Genomic DNA, 19,898 nt, shown 5'->3' with positions numbered 1-19,898 from the left:
GTTTAGGACTACAGAACCCATGACACAGTGCAACTGACCGTGAAATACACTCTAACTGGGAGAGTGTAACGGAAGTGAAATGAAACTGTAATGGAAGGGTGCATTCACACTACGTTAAATAATGTGTTTTGCAACTGGATTTTTACTGTGTAAGAATAGCAAAAATCCAGTTGCAAAACACATTTAGTGCAGTGTGAATGCACCCGAAGAGAGAACAGGTAATTCAGAAGGTGGATGAGCATAAAAACAAGCCAAAATGGCAAATATATTCACAAGGGAAAATAAGTTTGGGGATTAAACTCGTCATGGGGTTTAGGGACTGAACTCTTTACGGGGCTTATGCATCCCTAGTTCTTACAATAACTAACTTCTGATTAAGATGTCTTTAATCAAGTTGATATTTCTTTAAACTGCCTTCTATAAGCCCATCGCAGTTACCATTTTGTTTGCCATTCTGCCAGAAGTTTTTATAAAATATTTTTAAAACTAATTTTAAAGTCCTCAAAAAAAAAAAAACCCACCCTCCAGTGTCAGGATGGGGGGAAATGCAGGGGAAAACAGCAGCAGGTGGAAGAAAGCATTCAGCCAACTCCGGCATCAATGCTCTGTCGCTGGTGCAAATGCCTCTGTGCTTGCAGCAACAATGAATGCAGAATCTCTGCCAGTGTTCCCTCTAAGCTGAGTTAGCTAGAGCTAGCTCATATATTTTTAGCCTCCAGCTCACACACGTTTGTCTTCGCTCAGGAAGGATGACCCCAGAGCACACTAATTTATGCAGGAGCTCACAACTTTAATGCCAGCAGCTCACAGCTTTAATACCAGTAGCTCACAAAGCAGAATTTTTGCTCACAAGACTCTGCCGCTCAGAGGGAACACACGCAGATACAATCCTGCTCTCATCACCTTGGGGATGTGTCTGTGCAAACAGGCCAGTTCTGCTCAGTCCAACACTTGGTCTGTTTGAAAACCCCATGGAGTGAGAATCTTTAATTGATATTATTGATCCTCAGGGGTTAAAGGATAGCAGACTTCTCTGGATGGTGCTGCGTGCCCCCAACAATATCAGATTCACAATTTGGGGGTACTGTTAGAGCCATGCATGCAGGTCCAGATCTGTTGTGTGGCATACCCAATGCCAGTTGGCATGCCAGTAGCAACCTTCTCTTGACAAGCATGATCTGGCTACAGATGTCCATGTCCTGACTGCATCCAGGTTAGACTACTGCATGGTGGTGCTATCCTTGAAGGCTGTTCAGAAGCAGAGCCAGCTTCAAGAGGGGACTGGATAAAAATATGGAGCAGAAGTCCCTCAGTGGCTCTTAGCCACTGTGTGTGTGTGTATTTTGGTCACTGTGTGATACAGAGTGTTGGACTGGATGGGCCATTGGCCTGATCCAACATGGCTTTTCTTATGTTCTTATGTTTATAAAGAAACTGTGCTGTAACCTTATTGACAGATGCTGAGCGAAGAGCCGGTTAAGATTCATCACATCTTAGAAGATTAGGTAAACCATTGGCTAGAAACTTGAGAGCAAAACTAAGCCTGGGTCTGTTTAGACTTGCAGATTGTCATCATTTCCATTCTTGCAGAGGAAGAAAGCTCCATTCATCATGGCCCTTTGTGTCAACATGTCAAAACAAGCTTTGTGAATGGGCCCCTTGCAACCAGACCTATGCCAAACAGAATGCTAAACTACAATCAGCTAACTGTTAGTTGATATTATTGATCATCAGGGGTTAAGGATAGCAGACTTCTCTGGATGGTGCTGCATACCCCCAACAATATCAGATTCACAGTTTGGGGGTACTGTTAGAGCCATGCATGCAGGTCCAGATCTGTTGTGTGGCACGCCCAATGCCAGTTGGCATGCCAGTAGCAACTTTCTCTTGGCAAGCATGATCTGGCTACAGATGTCCATGTCCTGAGAGCATCCAGGTTAGACTACTGCATGGTGGTGCTATCCTTGAAGGCTGCTCAGAAACTTCCACTGATGCAAAAACACAGTGGCAAGATGATAGACAGGTGTAAGCAAATGGGAATACTTTACAACACTGCTGTAAAAGCTGAGCTATCTACCTAGCCACTTCTGGTTACAAACACAAAGCGCTGGGCATTATCTCTAAAGTCATACATCAGTGTTCCCTAATGTGGTGCCAATGGAAGCCACTGAACTGATCCATGTGTTTTCTTTGGCATCCATCATCACCTTCCCCCCAAAACAAAGAGTCAGTTTGGGCTTCCTCATTGGAGCAGGAAGTGATTCAGAAGGTCTCACAAGGCCTCACCTTATGTTTGCAGGGAATACCTATTTGGAATAGCTGCCTTTGTTGTAACATGATATGAAGCTTGGACTCTCCTAGTATTTTATGACTGGTCCCAACCCCGCTGGCAGCCATTTCATGGCTGGCTATGCTCCTGTGACAGCTACTTTTTGGTGACACCAACTACCTGGTCTCAAATGTCCAGAAATGCCCACAGGCTCAATATGGTTGGGAACCCCTATGATAAATAGTCTGGGAATACTCTACTTATGGAAGCCAACAATCCTTCAAGAATCTTATGATCAAGTAAGATCATTTGCAGAGATCTGGCTCTTATCTTCTTCTTGAAATAGTGGGGAAGAAACAGGGCCTTTTCAATCATGGTGCTTTGCCTCTGGAACTCTAGGTTTTATTTGGGTACTGCAGTGGTCTGATTTTAAAATCAGGATTTCTGCTCTCCTTTGGCTGCAATCACACATGCTAAATCATGCAGCTTGAATCCACTTTCAATGCACTTTCTGTGCGAACTGGCAAAATCCAGTTTGAAAGTGTACTGAAAGTGAACCAAAATGGCATGATACAGCACATGGGATCATAGCCTATGCTTTTGCCAAATTTTATTCCATGCAATTCACCATATTTTTTTTTTGCTGGTTGACATTTGTGTCTGATTTTAATATTCTTGCTAGTCAAAGCTGCATGGAGTTAGAATTTTTTAAAAACCCGGCTTCTCCAAACAATCTTCCTCCCATCTCGGCTCCCTGGAGGTCTGCTTCCAAAAAGAAGCCAGAACTCAAGCACAAAGCAAAGATGGTTCAAAACAGCTTTGTATTCAGAGAGGCAGGGAATAGTAAAGATGAAACATAAACCCAGAAGCAGGACAAATTATGTATGCATACAATTCCCGCTTCCTAGAGTTTAGTAATGGCAGATTGAAAGAGCCAAAGGCCATCTAACTAGAATCACTAGCTTCTAGTTGGGTTCTGGAGATCTCCCAGAATTACAACTAATCTCCAGGCTGAAGGAATTGGTTTCCTCTGGAGAAAATGGCTGCTTTGGAGGGCAGACTCCATGGCATTAGACCCTGCTGAGATCCCTCCCGTCCCCCAGCCTCACCCTCCCATGGCTTCACTCCAACATCCAAGAATTTCCCATCCCAGAGCTGCCAACCCTACATCTAACCCAACCCCATGTCCTGCCAGATAGCAAAATCAAAGCTTTGTGCAATGTAGATCATCCAGAGGAACCAGCTAAGGACATGAAACCGCATTCTACTGAATCAGACCCTTGGTCCATCGAAGACAGTCAGCAGCTCTCCAGGGTCTCAGGCAGAGGTCTTTTATATCACCGATGACCTGATCCTTTTAATGGGAGATGCTGGGATTGAACCTGAGACCTTCTTCTTGCCAAGCAGAAGTTTTACCCCTGAGCTACATCCCCTCCCCAACATACAGAATGTATACCAAATTAAACCCATTGGCCCATTTAGCTCCATAGTGACTGCTCTGACAAACAATGGATGTCTTTCCCCAATGCTTGCTACCAAAGTCTTCAACCTGGGAATGTTGCATACGAACCATGTGCTCTTACCACCAAGCCATGGCTCCTACCATTAGCTGTTCATGAAGAAACCTCCTGCCTCATGGGCAATACCACCCTGTACAATATACCAATTTTGTGGAAGATTAATATTCCCTCTCATTTGGCAGCAGCATTTTCTTAACTCACCAACTGGGAGTCTTTTCCTAGAAATGGCAAAACCTGAATTTGGGACCTTCTGCCTGTGAAGGACAGGCCCTTCCTCAAATACTAACAGATGATGCAGGCAAACAAACTAAGATGCATGTGCAAAAAATACAGTAGGTCGCCCATAAGCAAGTCTCACTAGTCGATCTGTCTGGAGGTGCAGGACAGAGACAGTTACAACTGACCCCAAATCTAAGGTATCAGCAAAATCCATACTCTTTGGTTCCTTGACTTCAATTAACTTAGAGTATAATTCTGTTTAGGATGGCAGTGTAGATGGAGTAGTCTCCACTTTCCACATTTGCAGTACTGCAGTCCTAAGCTCTGCTCATGACCTGAGTTCGATCCCTGGCAGAAGCTCGGTTTTCAGGTAGCCGGCTCGAGGTTGACTCAGCCTTCCATCCTTCTGAGGTCAGTCAAATGAGTCCCCAGCTTGCTGGGGGGGAGCGGAGTGTAGATGACTGGGGAAGGCAATGGCAAACCACCCCGTAAAAAGTCTGCTGTGAAAACATTGCGAAAGCAACGTCACCCCAGAGTCGGAAACGACTGGTGCTTGCACAGGGGACCTTGCCTTTTTCCTTTTTTCAAAAAAAGACACAATGACCTGGATGGCCCAGGTCAGTCCCATCTCATCAGATCTCAGAAGCTAAGCGGGGTCAGCCCTGGTTAGTACTTGGATGGAAGACCACCAAGGAGTCCCAGGGCTGCAATGCAGAGGCAAACCACCTCTGCTGCTTTCATGCCTTGACAATCCTTTGTCATAAGTAGGACTTCTTTTTGTAGCAGGAACTCTTTTGCATATTAGGCCACACCTCCCTGATGTAGCCAATCCTCCAAGAGCTTCCAGGGCTCTTCTTACAGGGCCTACTGTAAGCCCTTGGAGGATTGGCTACATCAGGAGCTGTGGCCTAATATGCAAAGGAGTTCCTGCTACAGAAAAAGCCCTGGTCATTAGTGTAAGTTGGCTACAACTTGAGGACGCTTTCCACCACCTTCAAAGAAAAAAAAAGAGGAGTTACCTTGGTTTAAACTAGTAAGAAAATCCAATTTCTATTGCCTTCTTCTGTACACCTAAAGCACCTTTCAAAAGACAGATGTCCCGTCTCCCTCAAGCAAAGGAAGAGCAGCCTCCAATGACAGGGCTGCTGTCCTGGTTTCCTGCCTTCCTTCCTATGATCGTGACTGTGACAAGGGATGTCAAAAATACAAACAAGCCCGTACTGCGTAATTCTTTTGAACCTCCTCCTCCTCCGCAGTGCTGACTCTCGGTTCCCAAATGTCATCTCTCCCCCCTTCCCCTCTGTGCAATCATGCAGTCATTTAACGCTCGAGGGGAGAATCGAGGAAACTCAAGACAGACATCATGGGGGGAAAGTCGACGGCAGTGGTTTTACAATCCCCGAGCTCAACTGCCTGGAAGCCCCTCAAGAAACAAAGCCATTTTTAAAAATGCAGCGTGTCATCCAGAGCGTGTCTCAACTTGCAAATCTGCAGGGAGCACTTGGAGGGGGAGGGGGGAAGACAGCTTTCTTTGAGTAAGTTTTTAATTAGACTTCTCACCTAGATTCCTTACAACAGCTCCAGCCATGTTCCTTCATCCCACACGGCATCTTTAGCACTCCCACTCGACATCTCAAAACCAGTGTACCTTGCGAGATCTTTAATAGAAACCTCCATAGTACGCTATAAAGAAAAACGTGGCCCGAGGTTTTAATTAGCATCTGTCAAGGGTGAGGCATACAGAACTGCCAAATTGCTCGATTCGCTTATTCTGAACAGGCGTTCCATTGCAAGGCGATATCTCCGAGGTGGCCCTGCATTGCCTAAACCTCCCAAGGGATTTCCCAAATCAACAACCCGCACGCATCCCTGAACATATTTGTCATTCCTCCACCTCTGAGCCTTAGTAGTGCAACTTCTTAAACATCATGACATTTCAGCCTTATTGAAACAATGACGGGAATTGGGCTGCATTGCATTTGCAGCATCCGTACCCCATGGATTCTAGACAGCTTGCAAAAAAATAATGGCCCCGTTGCCAACTCGATCAAATGAATGGGACATTAAAATCACAAGCAGTCAACCAACTAAAACACCAAAATCCCCTAAAGCAACAGTACATACTTGAGAAATGCAAAGGAAGCTTATACTAGCCATCTCCCACACTTGGCTCAAGCGTCTGCAACCAGGTCTGCTTTAGAAACCCAGCAGATTCAAATGAGGGCCCAAGGCCCCTGAAGCAGTGAAGTATAACCATGTAATGATGCTTCTCCATGGAGCAGCATCCTTGCAGCAAGCATGCAGTGCAGGCAATGCCCTCCAGCGTTTCTATGTGCTCGCTCATCATGCCTCCTTAGGTCTAAGATGGAGGCAGTTGCATGCACGCATGTTTCACTTGGAGTTGGTCTTCAACAGGGATTGGGCTATATTGCATTTGCAGCATCCGTACCCCAGGGATTCTAGACAGCTTGCAAAAACAATAATGGTCCCATTGCCAACTTGATCAAACACATGGGATATTAAAATCATGAGCAGTCAACTCAACAAAAACTAAGCTCTGAACCCAAGACTGAGATGACAGAAGATAGAACCCACACGGTTGCATCAAATTGAAGAAGAATGTACTGTTAAGCTGCACCCATCTCATAGTGACCCTATCCAAAGAGCATTCCATGCAGCAGTAGTTGTTTGCCACTGCTTCTCCCTGCATAGCTTCTCCCTAGTGGTCTCCCATCCAAGCATTAACGATGGCAGACCCTGCTTAGCTTCTAAGCTCTGATGGGTTCATAACGTTATGATGCTGCATCAAACTGAAGCTAGCAGAAATGTCTTCTCCATGGCCCTCAGCTGTTCAAGGGTCTCCCAACCCCACCAAATGATTCCAGGTTTCCTCCCATGTTGCCCCTTATGTCCGGAGCTCTCTCCAGGAACATCTGCATGGTGTTACCTTCTCCTTTCCTTCAAATGCCTTCTCAAAAGCCACCCTTCCCAAGAAGCCCTTGGCACAATTCCTGCATCTTAGTCTTCTATTGAAAAGTCTAAGTATGTGTAGCCAGTATAAGAACATAAGAGAAGCCATGTTGGATCGGGCCAATGGTCCATCCAGTCCAACACTCTGTGTCACACCGTGGCTAAAAAACCCAGGTGCCATCAGGAGGTCCATCAGCAGGGCTAGAAGCCCTTCCACTGTGCCCCCCCCCCCAAGCACAAGAATACAGAGCATCACTGCCCCAGACAGAGAGTTCCAACAATACGCTGTGGCTAATAGGGACCTCTGCTTTATCTTTATCCAATCCCCTCTTGAAGCTGTCTATGCTTGCAGCTTCCACCACCTTCTGTGGCAGTGAATTCCACGTGTTAATCACCCTTTGGGTGAAAAAGTACTTCCTTTTATCTGTTCTAACCTGACTGCTCAGCAATTTCATTGAATGTCCACGAATTCTCAAATTGTGAGAAAAGGAGAAAAGCACTTTTTTCTCTTCCTTCTCTATCCCATGCATAATCTTGTAAACTTCTATCATGTCACCCCTCAGTCAACATTTCTCCAAGCTAAAGAGCCCCAAGCATTTTAACCTTTCTTCATAGGGAAAGTATGAACCCATATTATTTCCCTGCTTCATCACCACATCTTCTCTGTCCTTCATTGTCTCTCCTTTGTCAAATTTTTGAAAGCAAGATGCATGAACACATGAAACTGCCTTTGGTTCAGCAAAGTCAGTATTGTCCATTCAGACTGGCAGCTGCTATTAGGCAAAGGCCTTTCACATCATCTACTACCAGATATTTTAACTGGAGATACCAGGGACTGAATTTGGGACCTTCTGCTTGCCAAGCAGATGCTCTGCCACTGAGCCACAAATGTATACTATAAACCACTAAACAAGTCTTTCTAGTCTGGAGAAGAAGAAATGCAACCACAGTCTTCAAAGACCTGAAGGGCTGTCCCATGGAACGTGCCCAAGACTTGGTCTCTGTTGCTCCAGAGGAAGAGATTAGATCTAATGGGACAAAGTTACAGGAAGGGAGACTTGGGCTGAACATTAGGGAAGACTCCCAAAGGGTAAGAGTAGTTCAGCAATGGAACCAGTACCTTGGGAGAGGGTGAGCTCTCCTTTGCATGATGTTTTCAAACAGAGACGAGAAAGTTATCCGTCAGAGATGTTCCAGTGCCTGATTTCCTGCAGGTGGCTGGACTAGGTGACCTATAAGAAGTCCTCTTCCACCTTGAGGACTCTATGGTGGTGCTAAAGCAGCATTAGAAGGTGACGTGATGCAGCCCTCTTCCCGCATCCAGGGATCATGGTGTGCAGAACACTATTGGAACATGGGGGCAAGATTATTTGCTAGTGCACTAGGCCCTTCCTCACTGGGGAGAGTACTCTGCCTACCAATGGAAACGTAGCATAACCTCCCTTCTCGCTGTAGCAGTAGCAATACAAGACCTGTATGGTCAGTTAACTTGCGATATTAAACAAAGTGAACAAAGAGCCTCTGGGCTTCCTTCACTTGTGCCTTTGAGCACAGGAGACTAAATGGCCTTGGGCAAGAGACACATCTGCCCGTCTTAACAGAAGTCTGAGTGACCAGCCTCCTGGGATTTGTGCCACAGGAAGATAGAGGTTACAGGATTTAGTGTGCTAAATGCTGCTATGTAAATTCCAGTGAGGAATTTGTCTCTAAACTTCACCCCAGTGGTCTCCCATCCAAGCATTAACAATGGTGGATCCTGCTTAGTTTCTAAGCTCTGGCAGGTTCATAACCTATCAAGGCTGGGAAAGAAAGGAACCCTTTGAAGGCATTTACTCCAGGGAAAGTCAGTTTTTACTCAGGCATTGCTTCCTCGACTGCGCCAAATTGAACAGATGACAGAAGACCATCATAACCTCATACCTTTGGCTGCTTTCAATGAAAAAAAATATTTCATCAACGGTTGTACCTCCCCCAAAAGGAATGGTTATTGGTTGACGCAACCTCACGGAAGTTGCATCTCAGAGTCAAAAACACAGCGTCAACCGTTCAAAACTCAGCGAGGCTTAAGAGACAAACCGAGGGACTCAAGAATGGTTGGCGGTAGATAGCTCCGCTCTTTGGTATGCAGCAGAAGGCAAGAAGAGACCAGTCCATCAGTAGAGTGTTCCCTCCCAATGAAAACCAGAGTGAAGAGAATCTTGGACACGGTGGGAATGGTTTGGTACATACGTTCTCAGCCCTGGAAACATGTCTTTGATTGAAGTGTCATCATACATCAGATAGGAATCTAGAGGCACCTTAAAGATTTTGTTCCCGCATAAAATTCCATGAACTGGTCCATTCTTTCAGTCCACATAAACTTAGACAGGAAGAAAATCTTGCTAGTCTTTGAGGTGCCCTGAAACTCCAGCGTGTTCTTGTTGTTAACGGATGAACATGGGCTAAAAGTATTCAGAAGGCTACTTTAGACCTCTCTTTCATACAGGGCACCGGTTGTCATTCAACAAGATACCCCCTGCCTACACAGAGCCTGAAACCCACATTGAATTGTGTGGAATTGAAGCAACTGACCAATTTCGCACTAGACCTTTAATTTTGGTTTAGCCCTGTCCTCAAGCTGACGTTCTACAATAAGATCATAGTCATAGAGTTGGTTTCTCTGATTCTATTATTCTACTCCAGAATGTCAGTTTGGGGACAAGGCTAAACCAGGATTTAAAGGTCTAGTGCGAAATTGGTCATTATTTGCTATACCCAACAAGACCTCCCTCCATATTACCTCCAATTTTAAAGACTTCAGCAGGGGATATTAATGTTCCTGATAAAGGAACAACATTGGGGAGAGTGGGGGGGGGGACAGCTTAAGACAGCAAGGAGGTCCTATCCAGTATTTTGTTGCCCATCACAAGGATGGGGGGGGAGTTCCCTCCGACCCCAAGGAAGGAAGAGAGGCTGACCTACCATTGAGCTGCCTGTAGACGATGTCTTCCAGAAGCGAGAGCCGCTTCAAGACGGCCTCCTGGACGGGGTTCACGGCGTGGACGGTCAAGTTAGCCACTTCCGCCCGGGGGTGGATCTCGTGGAAGCCGTCTCCTCCGCTCTTGACGGCGACGGGCCTGCACTTGGCCAGGAAGAGGACGAAGCCGGCCACGGCGATCAAGTTTAAGATCAGCAGGACTTTGACTCTCCTCAAAGAAGCCATCAAAGAACATCCCAGGTGGGGAGGGCCGCCGGAGCCTGCAGTGCTTGGGCGAGAAGGGCGAGGGCAGAGCAGAGCGGACCGGGACCTGCTGCTGCCAGCAGCTCCTGGGCTCGAGGAAGAGGAGAAGGCTGGAGGGGAGAAGCACACATCCCCCAACCGGTGTGTCCTCGGCCGGGCTTTCTCCGCCCCTTTCCTGGGCCTCAGCTGGCCTTATTTACCACCGAGGGCAACGTGGGGAAGCGGCTGCTCTTCGCAGGTGACGGCGCTTCGGCAAGCCAAGCGGGCTCAGGGGTCCAGCTACGGGAACAGGTGCTTGGGATCCTGGCAAGCAAATGAGTCATTGCTCCTTGGGAAGACCATGGAGGGGAGAGAGGGAGGGGAGGCAACAACTCCGGCAAGTCTCCGCCGGCAGCGGGCCCGTCGCGCTCTCGAGGGCTGCCTCCCTCCCCCCTTGCGCTGTCCCTCGACGGGGCGGGGAGGGAGGGCGCGAAGCGAACACAGCAGCCCGGACTTGCCCGCCCACTCTGGACTTCAAGGGCGGGCAACGCGCCCAGCGGGTGGATTCTCGGGTGCCCCGAGAGAGTCTGGATTCTCTGGTGTGAATCTTTGGAGAGGGGCGCAGGAGGGAGGGAGGGGGGTGCGCGCGTTTGGCTCCCCTCCCCTCTTTCGGAGGGCGCCCGGCTCCGAGGAGGGTCTCGACCGAAAGCGGTTCAAAGCAACGCCCCCCCTCCCCTTCCCAGTTTCTTTAGACGACTCTTCGATTCCTTTACCCGCAAGCGGTGGAGGAGGGGGGGGGGGGTCGGAAAAGCGATGGTGGCGGGGGGGCGCAGAATAGGAAACTCAAAGTCCAAGAGCTGCCCTCTAAGAACGAAATGGGAAGAGCGAGAGACAGAAAGCGAGAGAGAGAGACGCGAACGACCAAAGGGCCCCCTCGCCGGACCGCCTTACAAAAGCTGTGCCGGAGGCTGCAGAGCGGACTCGAGTGGAAATTGACCAGCTCGGCTCGATGAAACTGACATTGCGGTAAAGAGGCAGAGAGCGAAGAAGAAGCCCAAAGCAGGTGCGACTGTCACTGCCGGCTGCGCCTCGCCTCCTCGTTTTTCCCCCCCCTTCTCTTCCCACGCTCGGCCAGCCTGGCTGGGCGCTCAGTTCTCCCGACGCGCCGCTCCCCACCCGGCCGCGGGGCTTCGGTGCAGCGGAGTCTCCCCGGTGCGCCAAAAGGCGTCTAGATGGTGGCGAGGCTGGAGCAGAGGGAGGCAGCGGGGTAGACCCCGGGGAGAGATCAGGTCATCGTGGCCTCCGCCAGGCTCTTCCGAGGGACCTTCCGGGGCCCGGGCAGGGCAGAGAGGCCGCCGCTGCTGCTGCTCCTCCTCCTCCTCGGGCTGGAGCTCCTGCGCGCCGTTCCCCGGCCCCGACTTCCCATCGCCGCCGCAGCTGCCGCTGCTGCCTCGCCCGCTGCCGCGATTGGAGCCATCCGCTTGAGTGTGCCGGGAAAATTCCCCCCTTGCATGGCTTAAAGGAGGCGCTGCAAGGAAAACCCGGGCTGGAGAGGAGCAGAGGGGGATTGGGGGGCAGGGGCCGGCCACGGGGCCGCGGAAGAGCGCATCTCAATGCAGAGATGGATGCTCGGAAAAGGGGGGAGAAAGGAGACGGGTTTTCTCGACGCCTGCCCTATCCCCAGGATTCCAGGCGGCTCCGGCGGCCGAAAGAACAGGCGATCGCCGCCAGCGGGAGCGGTTTGGCCAATTCCCCCCATAATATTGATTATGCATGCGAATGCAAGGGGAGAACAAGACGCGCGCGTTAGAGATATTCCCACGTTTCAGGAAAGATTGACTGATTCGCCAAGTTGCAACGGGGGGGGGGGGTGTCTGACAGAAGGGTGCTGAAAGCTTCCCCCCCCCCCCCCAATTTCTTTAAAGGACTCTGATTTTTTAATGGCGAGTGGTCGAGAAGGGAGAGAGAATACCAGACACTCGAGGAATCCGAGATGTCCCCTTTCAAGAAGAGATGGGAAGCCAGAGGGGGGCAGAGATGGGAAAAGCTCCCCCCCCCCCGCAATTGCCTTACAAAATGAAGCAAAGTGCCAGAAACAAAAGTTAGAGGCTCCTCCTCTTTGCAAAGTGAAAAACCTATTTGTCAAAGGGTGGGATTTCATTATTATTATTATTATTATTATTATTATTATTATTATTATTATTATTATTATTATTATTATTATGTGAATAAAATCAAGCAGGAAAGATTTCCCCCCCTTTTGCTTCTCCTGCCGACTCCTAAAATGCTGCCCTATTTCTTCACCCAAGGCGCAGCTGACTTGTGGAACTCCCTGTCACTACTAGATGTGATACTAGCACCTGGTTCTAAGAGGTTTTTTGTAATAATAAATAAATAACACCACCTCTAGACAGCTTCATGGAGAAGTTACGAATGGCTATTCACCATGATGGTTCAAGTGAAACTTCCCGACTCAGACGCAGTCTACCTCTAAGTTCCTTGGGAGGAAGTGAGATTGCCTTTTATGTCCTGCTTGAAGGATTTGCAGAGGTGTCTGATCAGCCACGCAATGCTAGGCAACCAAGCACTGGCCTCTCTAGATTCACCAGGGCTCGTCTGGAGTTATTAGACGTGAGAATGAGGACTAGAGCCTCCATCTCCAGCTCTATCTATTGATGGACGGCCGGACTGATGATGTCCCTATAAATCTGGACCAGGCGTTGCAAGCCGTGGCGACAGAGGTCCTTTGCTTAGGTCGTGGCAGGCTGGGAGAGGGGATCTCCCTACCAGCTTTTGACGGTGCATCACTGATACCAGTGCGTAGGGTCAAGAGCTTGGGAGTGCTACTGAAGCCTTCCCTGACCATGGAGGCCCAGATAGCAGCCACTGATAAATCCGCCTTTTTCCATCTTAGGAGGCCGAGGCAGTTGGCCCCCTTCCTGGAGTGCGGCGACCTGGCAACAGTGATCCATGCAACGGTCACCTCGAGATTGGACTACTGTAATGCCCTCTACATGGGGCTGCCCCTGTACCAAACTCGGAAACTGCAGCTAGTGCAGAATGCAGGAGCTAGACTGTTAGTGGGACTACTTCGGTGGGAACATGTATGGCCTAGGCTGCGGGAACTGCACTGGCTGCCAATTGTGTACCGAATTCGTTACAAGGTGCTGGTTATCACCTTTAAAGCCCTATATGGCCAAGGACCTGCCTACCTCGATATGTTCCCCAGAGAGCACTGAGATCTAGTTCACAAAATCTTTTGAAAATCCCTGGGCCAAAGGAGGCCAAGCTAAAAGCAACAAGGGAGCAGGCCTTTTCGATAATGGCACCCCAATGGTGGAATCAGCTGCCAGAGGAGGTGCGGGCCCTACAGGATCTTAACCAGTTCCGTAGGGCTTGTAAAACTGCCCTCTTCCAACTTGCCTTTTAAGGTGGAACCTTGGCAATGATATCAAGCCATCTTTATATGTGTACTGAAAATATAGCATCATTAATTTACACTGGTTTTAAATTATTTATTTACTTAAATTTATGAACTGTATTTTAACTGCATTATTTTATTGTATTAACTGTATTTATGTTATATCATGGTATATGTACCATGTCTTGTAAGCCGCCCTGAGCTGGCCTAGGCGGGGAGGGCGGGGTATAAAGAAATGTTGTTATTATTATTATTGTTATTAATAATAATAATATTATTATCATCTACAGTGGCAGTATGCCTCTGAGCAGGAGACAACCATGGCCTTTCTGTCTTGTTTGGGAGCTTCTCATGAGCTGGTGGGCTGACTATTGGCAGTAATAACATGCTGGATTTCAGGAAATTTTGATCCAAACTATCCATGCCCTTCTTGGAGTGACCTGAGGATGCAGATTCAGAGGGCAATGGGTGCTCTGTGGAAAACTTCAAGGAGCTGGGACCAGTCAGTGTGCAATTGTTTTAGACAGTGGAAAGGGCCATGAAAGCCCTGTAGGGCAGGGGTGTCAAACATGCAGCCCAGGGGCTGAATCAGGCCCCTGGAGGGCTCCTATCATCAGGCCACTGACCAACAGGCATTTCAGCTTGCCTTGCACAGGAGCTCCAGAGCAAAACCTCAGATTTCTCCATTGACTGAGGCTCCTCCCCCATCCTGGTCCCCTGGGGAAGGAGAGAAAGAGCCAGACCTTCCTCTGCCCAGTTTCCTGGATCCCATGGAAAAATACAAAGAAAGCACCTTTTAAGACTGACAAGTGCTAATGTTTTATGCATGTTTTATTTTAAGGTTTTTTTAAAAAAAAATCTTTAGTTGTGTTTGTCTGTGTCCTTTAAAAAGTTTATGTCTCTTAAGACGAAGTGCAAGGGAATCTGTTTCAGCTGTCTCTAATATTTTATGAATCAAGTCCTGCTACTAATACGAGATGAAGGGAACCCTTGGAAACCTTTTTATGAATGGCTGAAGACACAAATTTGACTTTTATATGACACATACTTGTAATTCCTCAATTTGGACGTTTTAGTGTTGATATTAGCAAACTATTCGATATAAAGATTGCAAACTTTTATAGACTAGGAGAAACATTTGTAAATGAACGATGCAGAGTTTATATTGAAACAACATTACTTCCCCTTTTCTTTTTTCCTTCCCCATTCTGTATTTCCTCGTCCTGTTTCTTAAAACTCTAATAAAATATATAGAACCTAAAAAAAAAAAAGTTTATGTCTCTGCTACCTAAACTTAAATAGGTTTCCACATGGCCTGGCCTGGCAAGGTCTTACTTAGGTCAGATTCGGCCCTCATAACAAATGAGTTTTGACTCCCTGGCTTAGGGTTTCCAAGGCAAGAGAAGAAGAGGTGGGTTGCCGTGGCCTGCCTCTGCGTGGTGGCCCTGGGCTTCCTTGGTGGCCTCCCTTCCAAATACTAACCAAGGCTGACCCTGCTTAGCTTGTGTGATCTGATGAGATTGGGTTAGCCTGGCCCATCGAGGTCAGGGTGCAGTTCTCACTCCAAATTCACTCAGTTTGACCACTCCAAAGTAAAATATATCCATTTACTTTCATCACACATGGGATTGTAAGTTTGGGGTAGAATGGAGGCAGGGACGTGTTACATATAGCTCCCGGGGTCACATAAATGATTCTAAGGTCGTTCATAGCACATGAGATAGTCTTTTCTCCCTTTCTCACAATACAAGAACTCGTGGGCACTCAATGAAATTGCTGAGCATTCGAGTTAGAACTGATAAAAGGAAGTACTTCTTCACCCAAAGGGTGATTAACTTGTGGAATTAACATGTGGAAAGCCACAGGAAGCAGCGGTGGCTACAAGCATAGCCAGCTTCAAGAGGGGATTGGATAAGCATTTGGAGCAGAGGTCCATCAGAGGCTATTAGCCACAGCTTATTGTTGGAACTCTTTGTCTGGGGCATGTGATGCTCTGTATTCTTGTGTTTGGGGGGGGGGCCACAATGGGAGGGCTTCTAATGTCCTGGCCCCGCTGCTGGACCTCCTGATGGCACTTGGTTTTTTTGGCCACTGTGTGATACAGAGCATTGGACTAGATGGGCCACTGGCCTGATCCAACATGGCTTCTCTTATGTTCTTATGTGTACAGAATCTGAGCCCAGCCCACTCTACAAATGAAGAACAGGGTGGGATTCCCCCCCCCCACCTATTAGCTCCAGGAAGGGATGTTCCCCCAATTGTTTTGACAGCTCTTCCCTGGCAGCTCTGCTTTGCCTTAAAAACACACCCACACACCCCACACCCACCCACACCCCTGCACGGCAGGCAGAAATCTAGCAGGAGAAGTTTTCTACATGCTAGGAGAAAAGCAGCACCAGCCAGTCTTTGAAACTTCAAATATGCTTCTTGCTGTAATTGCCACAAACTGGCCACACCCCCTGTTTTCCCTTTGGGATGGTTCCAGGTGGCTCTTGCAGAGTGTAGGGCGGTGTGCCTGGAGGAGGGGGGACCCCATTGCCTTCTTGCAAGAAGGCTGTGATGGTACGTTAGGCCACAAGGTGCAGGTAACGTTCCTTGGGTATCCTGTCTTGTCCCTTAAGCTGAGGTTTAATGTGCGGCAGGTGAAGCTTTTTGTACACGGCAAAGACTATCCCAGTAAGCCTCTTTAAAATGGATCAAGACTTTTTTCCGCCTTCCCCCACCCCAGGCCAGCTGGCAACTCTGCCCATGAAGCCGCCTTACGCTGAGTCAGACCCAGATCAATATTGGCTGCTCTGACTGGCAGCCACTCTGCAGGGGCTCTTTTAGTGATGGTAGAAAGTGTAAGCAAATTGCAGCCGATTCATTGGCAGCCCCTGGGTTTTTGAAGGGGGGGTTACTCTTTCACATCACTTTTAACTCGATACACCGGGGATTGAACTCGGAGCCTTCGGAGTGCAAAGCAGATGCTCTCCCACTCTCTCTTGGCCCCCATGAGGCCAACCAGGACTAAAATGGTCTACAGGTGTTTAGCAGGGGTATGTCATAAAACATCATGTGAGAATTGGCCCTAGACTATTGCTTGCTTTTGGGCTGCAGGTGCACGTCTGCTCTGAAAGGATTCCAATATAGCAGCTTGGAATAAATAGAATGGGATCCCAGCTGGCTATGTGCTGGAAGAATCAGGGCACCTGGCCCTTTAAGAACTCTCCAACAAGGAGATATTCCACAAGTGCATTTTTCTCATCACAGAAGCACCGCAGGCTGGGGAAAGCTGCACCTGCAGTTCTTCAGGAGACTCAATTCTAAAAGAGGCAGAGGCTTTTTTTTTTTTAAAGAGTCACTCCCCTAAGATTCTTTTGCCTAATTCAGATCAAGAGGGCAGGTGCTGCTAAGGATCTGAAGGCTGCTTGTCACCAAGGCTTCCCTGAGAGTGCATATGTCAGTGCCATCAAGGCACAACCAGTGACCCCAGCAAGGGGCTTTCAAGGCAAGAGAGAAGCAGAGGTGGTAGGCTATTGTCTTCCTCTGCAGAGTCTTCCCTACTTCCCCAAGTTCTGACCCTACTTAGATCTTACAACATCAGGCTACGCCATGGGGCCCCATTAAATTCAGCAGGAATTGTTTCAGGCCAAGCACTCTCAGGTTGCAGAGATAGGGCAGTTTAGTGATTAGAATATCAGGCTGGGGCAGGGCTTTGTTTGTAGCAGGAACTCCTTTGCATATTAGGCCACACACCCCTGATGTAGTCAATCCTCCAAGAGCTTACAGGGCTCTTCTTAGAGGGCCTACTGTAAGCTCCACGAGGACTGGCTACATCAGGGGCTTGTGGCCCAATGCTATAAAAAAAGCCCTGAACTGGAGAGATCCAGGTTTAACTCCTCCCTCTGCCATGAAAGCTTGCTGTCTGACCTTGGGCCACTCACCCTTTCTCAGCCTAACCTACTTTGCAGAGTTGTAAGGATAAAATGGAGGACAGGAGAACTGTGCATGACATCCTGGACTCCTTTGTAATATGTAATAAATAGACAGTTATACCACAGTTATTCCCTCTTACTTGGGTGTGTGTGTGTATTTCCTTAAAGGCAATACTAATGACCCTGACCTGGATAGCCCAGGCAAGCTCGATCTCATCAGATCTCGGAAACTAAGCAGGGCCAACTCTGGCAAGTACTTGGATGGGAGACCTCCTAGGAATACCAAAGCTGGGAGGCAGGAGCAGGCTTTATTCAACCATCTCTCTGAATATCCTCCAGTAGGGGTCAGTCACCAGAGGTCAGGTATGACTTCCAGGTACACACACATATATATGCACATAAAATTTTAAAAAAATACCAAAAAGGGCAATACTTGCTATTTATTTAATTTATATATCCAGCCCACCCCTTTGTTGCTGACACTCAAAGAGGATTATAGAATAAAAGCAATGTACTCATATAGCATAAGACAACCAATGAACAGTGCTATAGGACTGGGATTACAGAATTAGCAAACAGCACAACCAACCAATGGCAAGTATCCTGTAAACAATGCAGAAAGTGGAATTACAGAGGAAGAAGCCAAAGCAAGATTATGTCTACAATAACCGCTGCAGTCTCGCTCCATTATAAAGGGGCCCTCCTAGACTGTTCCATTCTATCACCATTCTAAGCCCTTTATAAAAATTCCCTCTGAACATTTCCATCTTGCATGATCTGCAGAATGAGAGAAGAGGGGGCAGCTTCTTGACCTTCTCCAGAAGGTCATTCCACAAGGTGGGAGCTGCCACAGCAAACGTTCATAAAACACTGTCAATCCCATTTGCAGGTTGGCTCCTTCAGAAGGTTGTGCTCAGATGAGCGAAACTATTCTGGTGGAGTATATGGCAGGGGAGAGGTGGTCCTGCAGGCCCAAGGCTTTTAAGGGATTTACAGGTAACAATGACCCAGTGAGCAAGTAAATTAATTTAATATAGGTTTTTAACCCCTATAACCCAATAAATCAATATGAGGAGGAGAAGAGATTGGATTTGTACCTGCCTCTTCACCATCCAAAGGAGTCTCAGAGTGGCTTACAATCTCTTTTTCCCTTCCCCTTCCCACAACAGACACCCCGTGAGGTAGATGGGGCTGAGAACACTCTCCATGAACTGCTCCTGAGCAGAACAGCTCTGAGAGAGTTATGACTGACCCAAGTCACTCCAGCAGCTGTATGTGGAGGATCAAACCTAGATCTTCCCTGTTGCAGGGAAGCATACTCAAATGGTGTTTGTGGCTCCTTAAAGACCAACTTTTTATTCCAGCACAAGCTTTTGTGGATTATAGCCCACTTCTTCAAATGCTATGAGTAGATCCTCACAATGCAGTCATTTTATATAGGAAGTTAAAAAAAGCACACGCTGACAGCAGGGACAATGAAATACACAGAACAATTCTAAGCAGAATGATTGAAGTCAATGGATTTAGAAAAGTGTAACTTTGCATAGGACTGGGCCAGCAGACTGAAATCTCTGTCCAAAGCAGAAAGCATGGCAGGAGCGAGGGTCATAAGAACATCAGAAGAGCTCTGCTAGATCAGACCAGTGGTCCATCTTGTCTACCATCCTGTCTCACACAGCAGCCAACCAGTTCCTCTGGAGGGCCAACAACAGCATATAGAAGTTGAGGCCTTCCCCTGACGTTTCCTCCTGGGTTTCGATTCAGAGGGTGGAGGGTCCCTTTAGTTACCACGGCTAGTAGCTACTGATAGGCCTATCCTCCATTAATTCATCTCATCCCATTTTAAACCAGTCTGTGCCTGTCGAGGCAAATGAACTGAAAGACGTGGCGCATGGCACATGCTCCAACTTCAGAAGTCCTGCTCGTTAAGCCTGCATAAAGAAGTGGGATACAATACGGGGGAAGTCCTGGAACAATAAAAGAACTGAATGGGAGGAAACGTCTCCTCTAGACCATTACATAAACACATTTTCTCCCATTTAATTCATGGCCATCGCTGCATTTTCTGGCTGTGAAATTCCACAATTTTATTATTCATTAAGTAAAGCCGCACTCCCTTTTGTCCCTGCTGAATTTATTGCCCGTGAACTTCATTGGGTGCTGCCTAGTGTTAAGAGAAGGGGGTGGGATTCACTTTCTGTACCTCATCCATAATCTTATAAACATCTATCATGCCCCCTGCAATGTTTCCCCCCCTCTAACGTTGAAAAATGCTGGACTTTTCGACCCGTTAACAAACAAAACAACTGTTATTATATAACGATAACTTTCTAGATTTCTATTTTTATGAATATTATACTCTAATCACTAAATTTGTGTTGCC

The 19,898-nt window shown here is 47.7% G+C and overlaps 1 protein-coding gene across 1 annotated transcript in view; it reads right to left on the bottom strand.

Annotated features, from left to right (window-relative positions):
* GALNT17 (polypeptide N-acetylgalactosaminyltransferase 17) overlaps positions 1-10,210 on the bottom strand; it is a 340,476-nt gene extending 330,266 nt beyond the window's left edge. Inside the window, exon 1 of the mRNA XM_060259462.1 lies at positions 9,940-10,210. Within this exon, the coding sequence (XP_060115445.1) occupies positions 9,940-10,180 (241 nt within the window). The 5' untranslated portion in view covers positions 10,181-10,210. The remainder of the gene's footprint in view (positions 1-9,939) is intronic.
* Between the last annotated feature and the right edge of the window lie 9,688 nt (positions 10,211-19,898).

The sequence above is a fragment of the Heteronotia binoei genome, chromosome 18 (assembly GCF_032191835.1).
Source record: "Heteronotia binoei isolate CCM8104 ecotype False Entrance Well chromosome 18, APGP_CSIRO_Hbin_v1, whole genome shotgun sequence".
In the NCBI taxonomy this organism is placed as follows: domain Eukaryota; kingdom Metazoa; phylum Chordata; class Lepidosauria; order Squamata; family Gekkonidae; genus Heteronotia; species Heteronotia binoei.
Note: the sequence above shows the minus strand (reverse complement) of the source record. Positions and strands in the feature narration are given on the sequence as shown.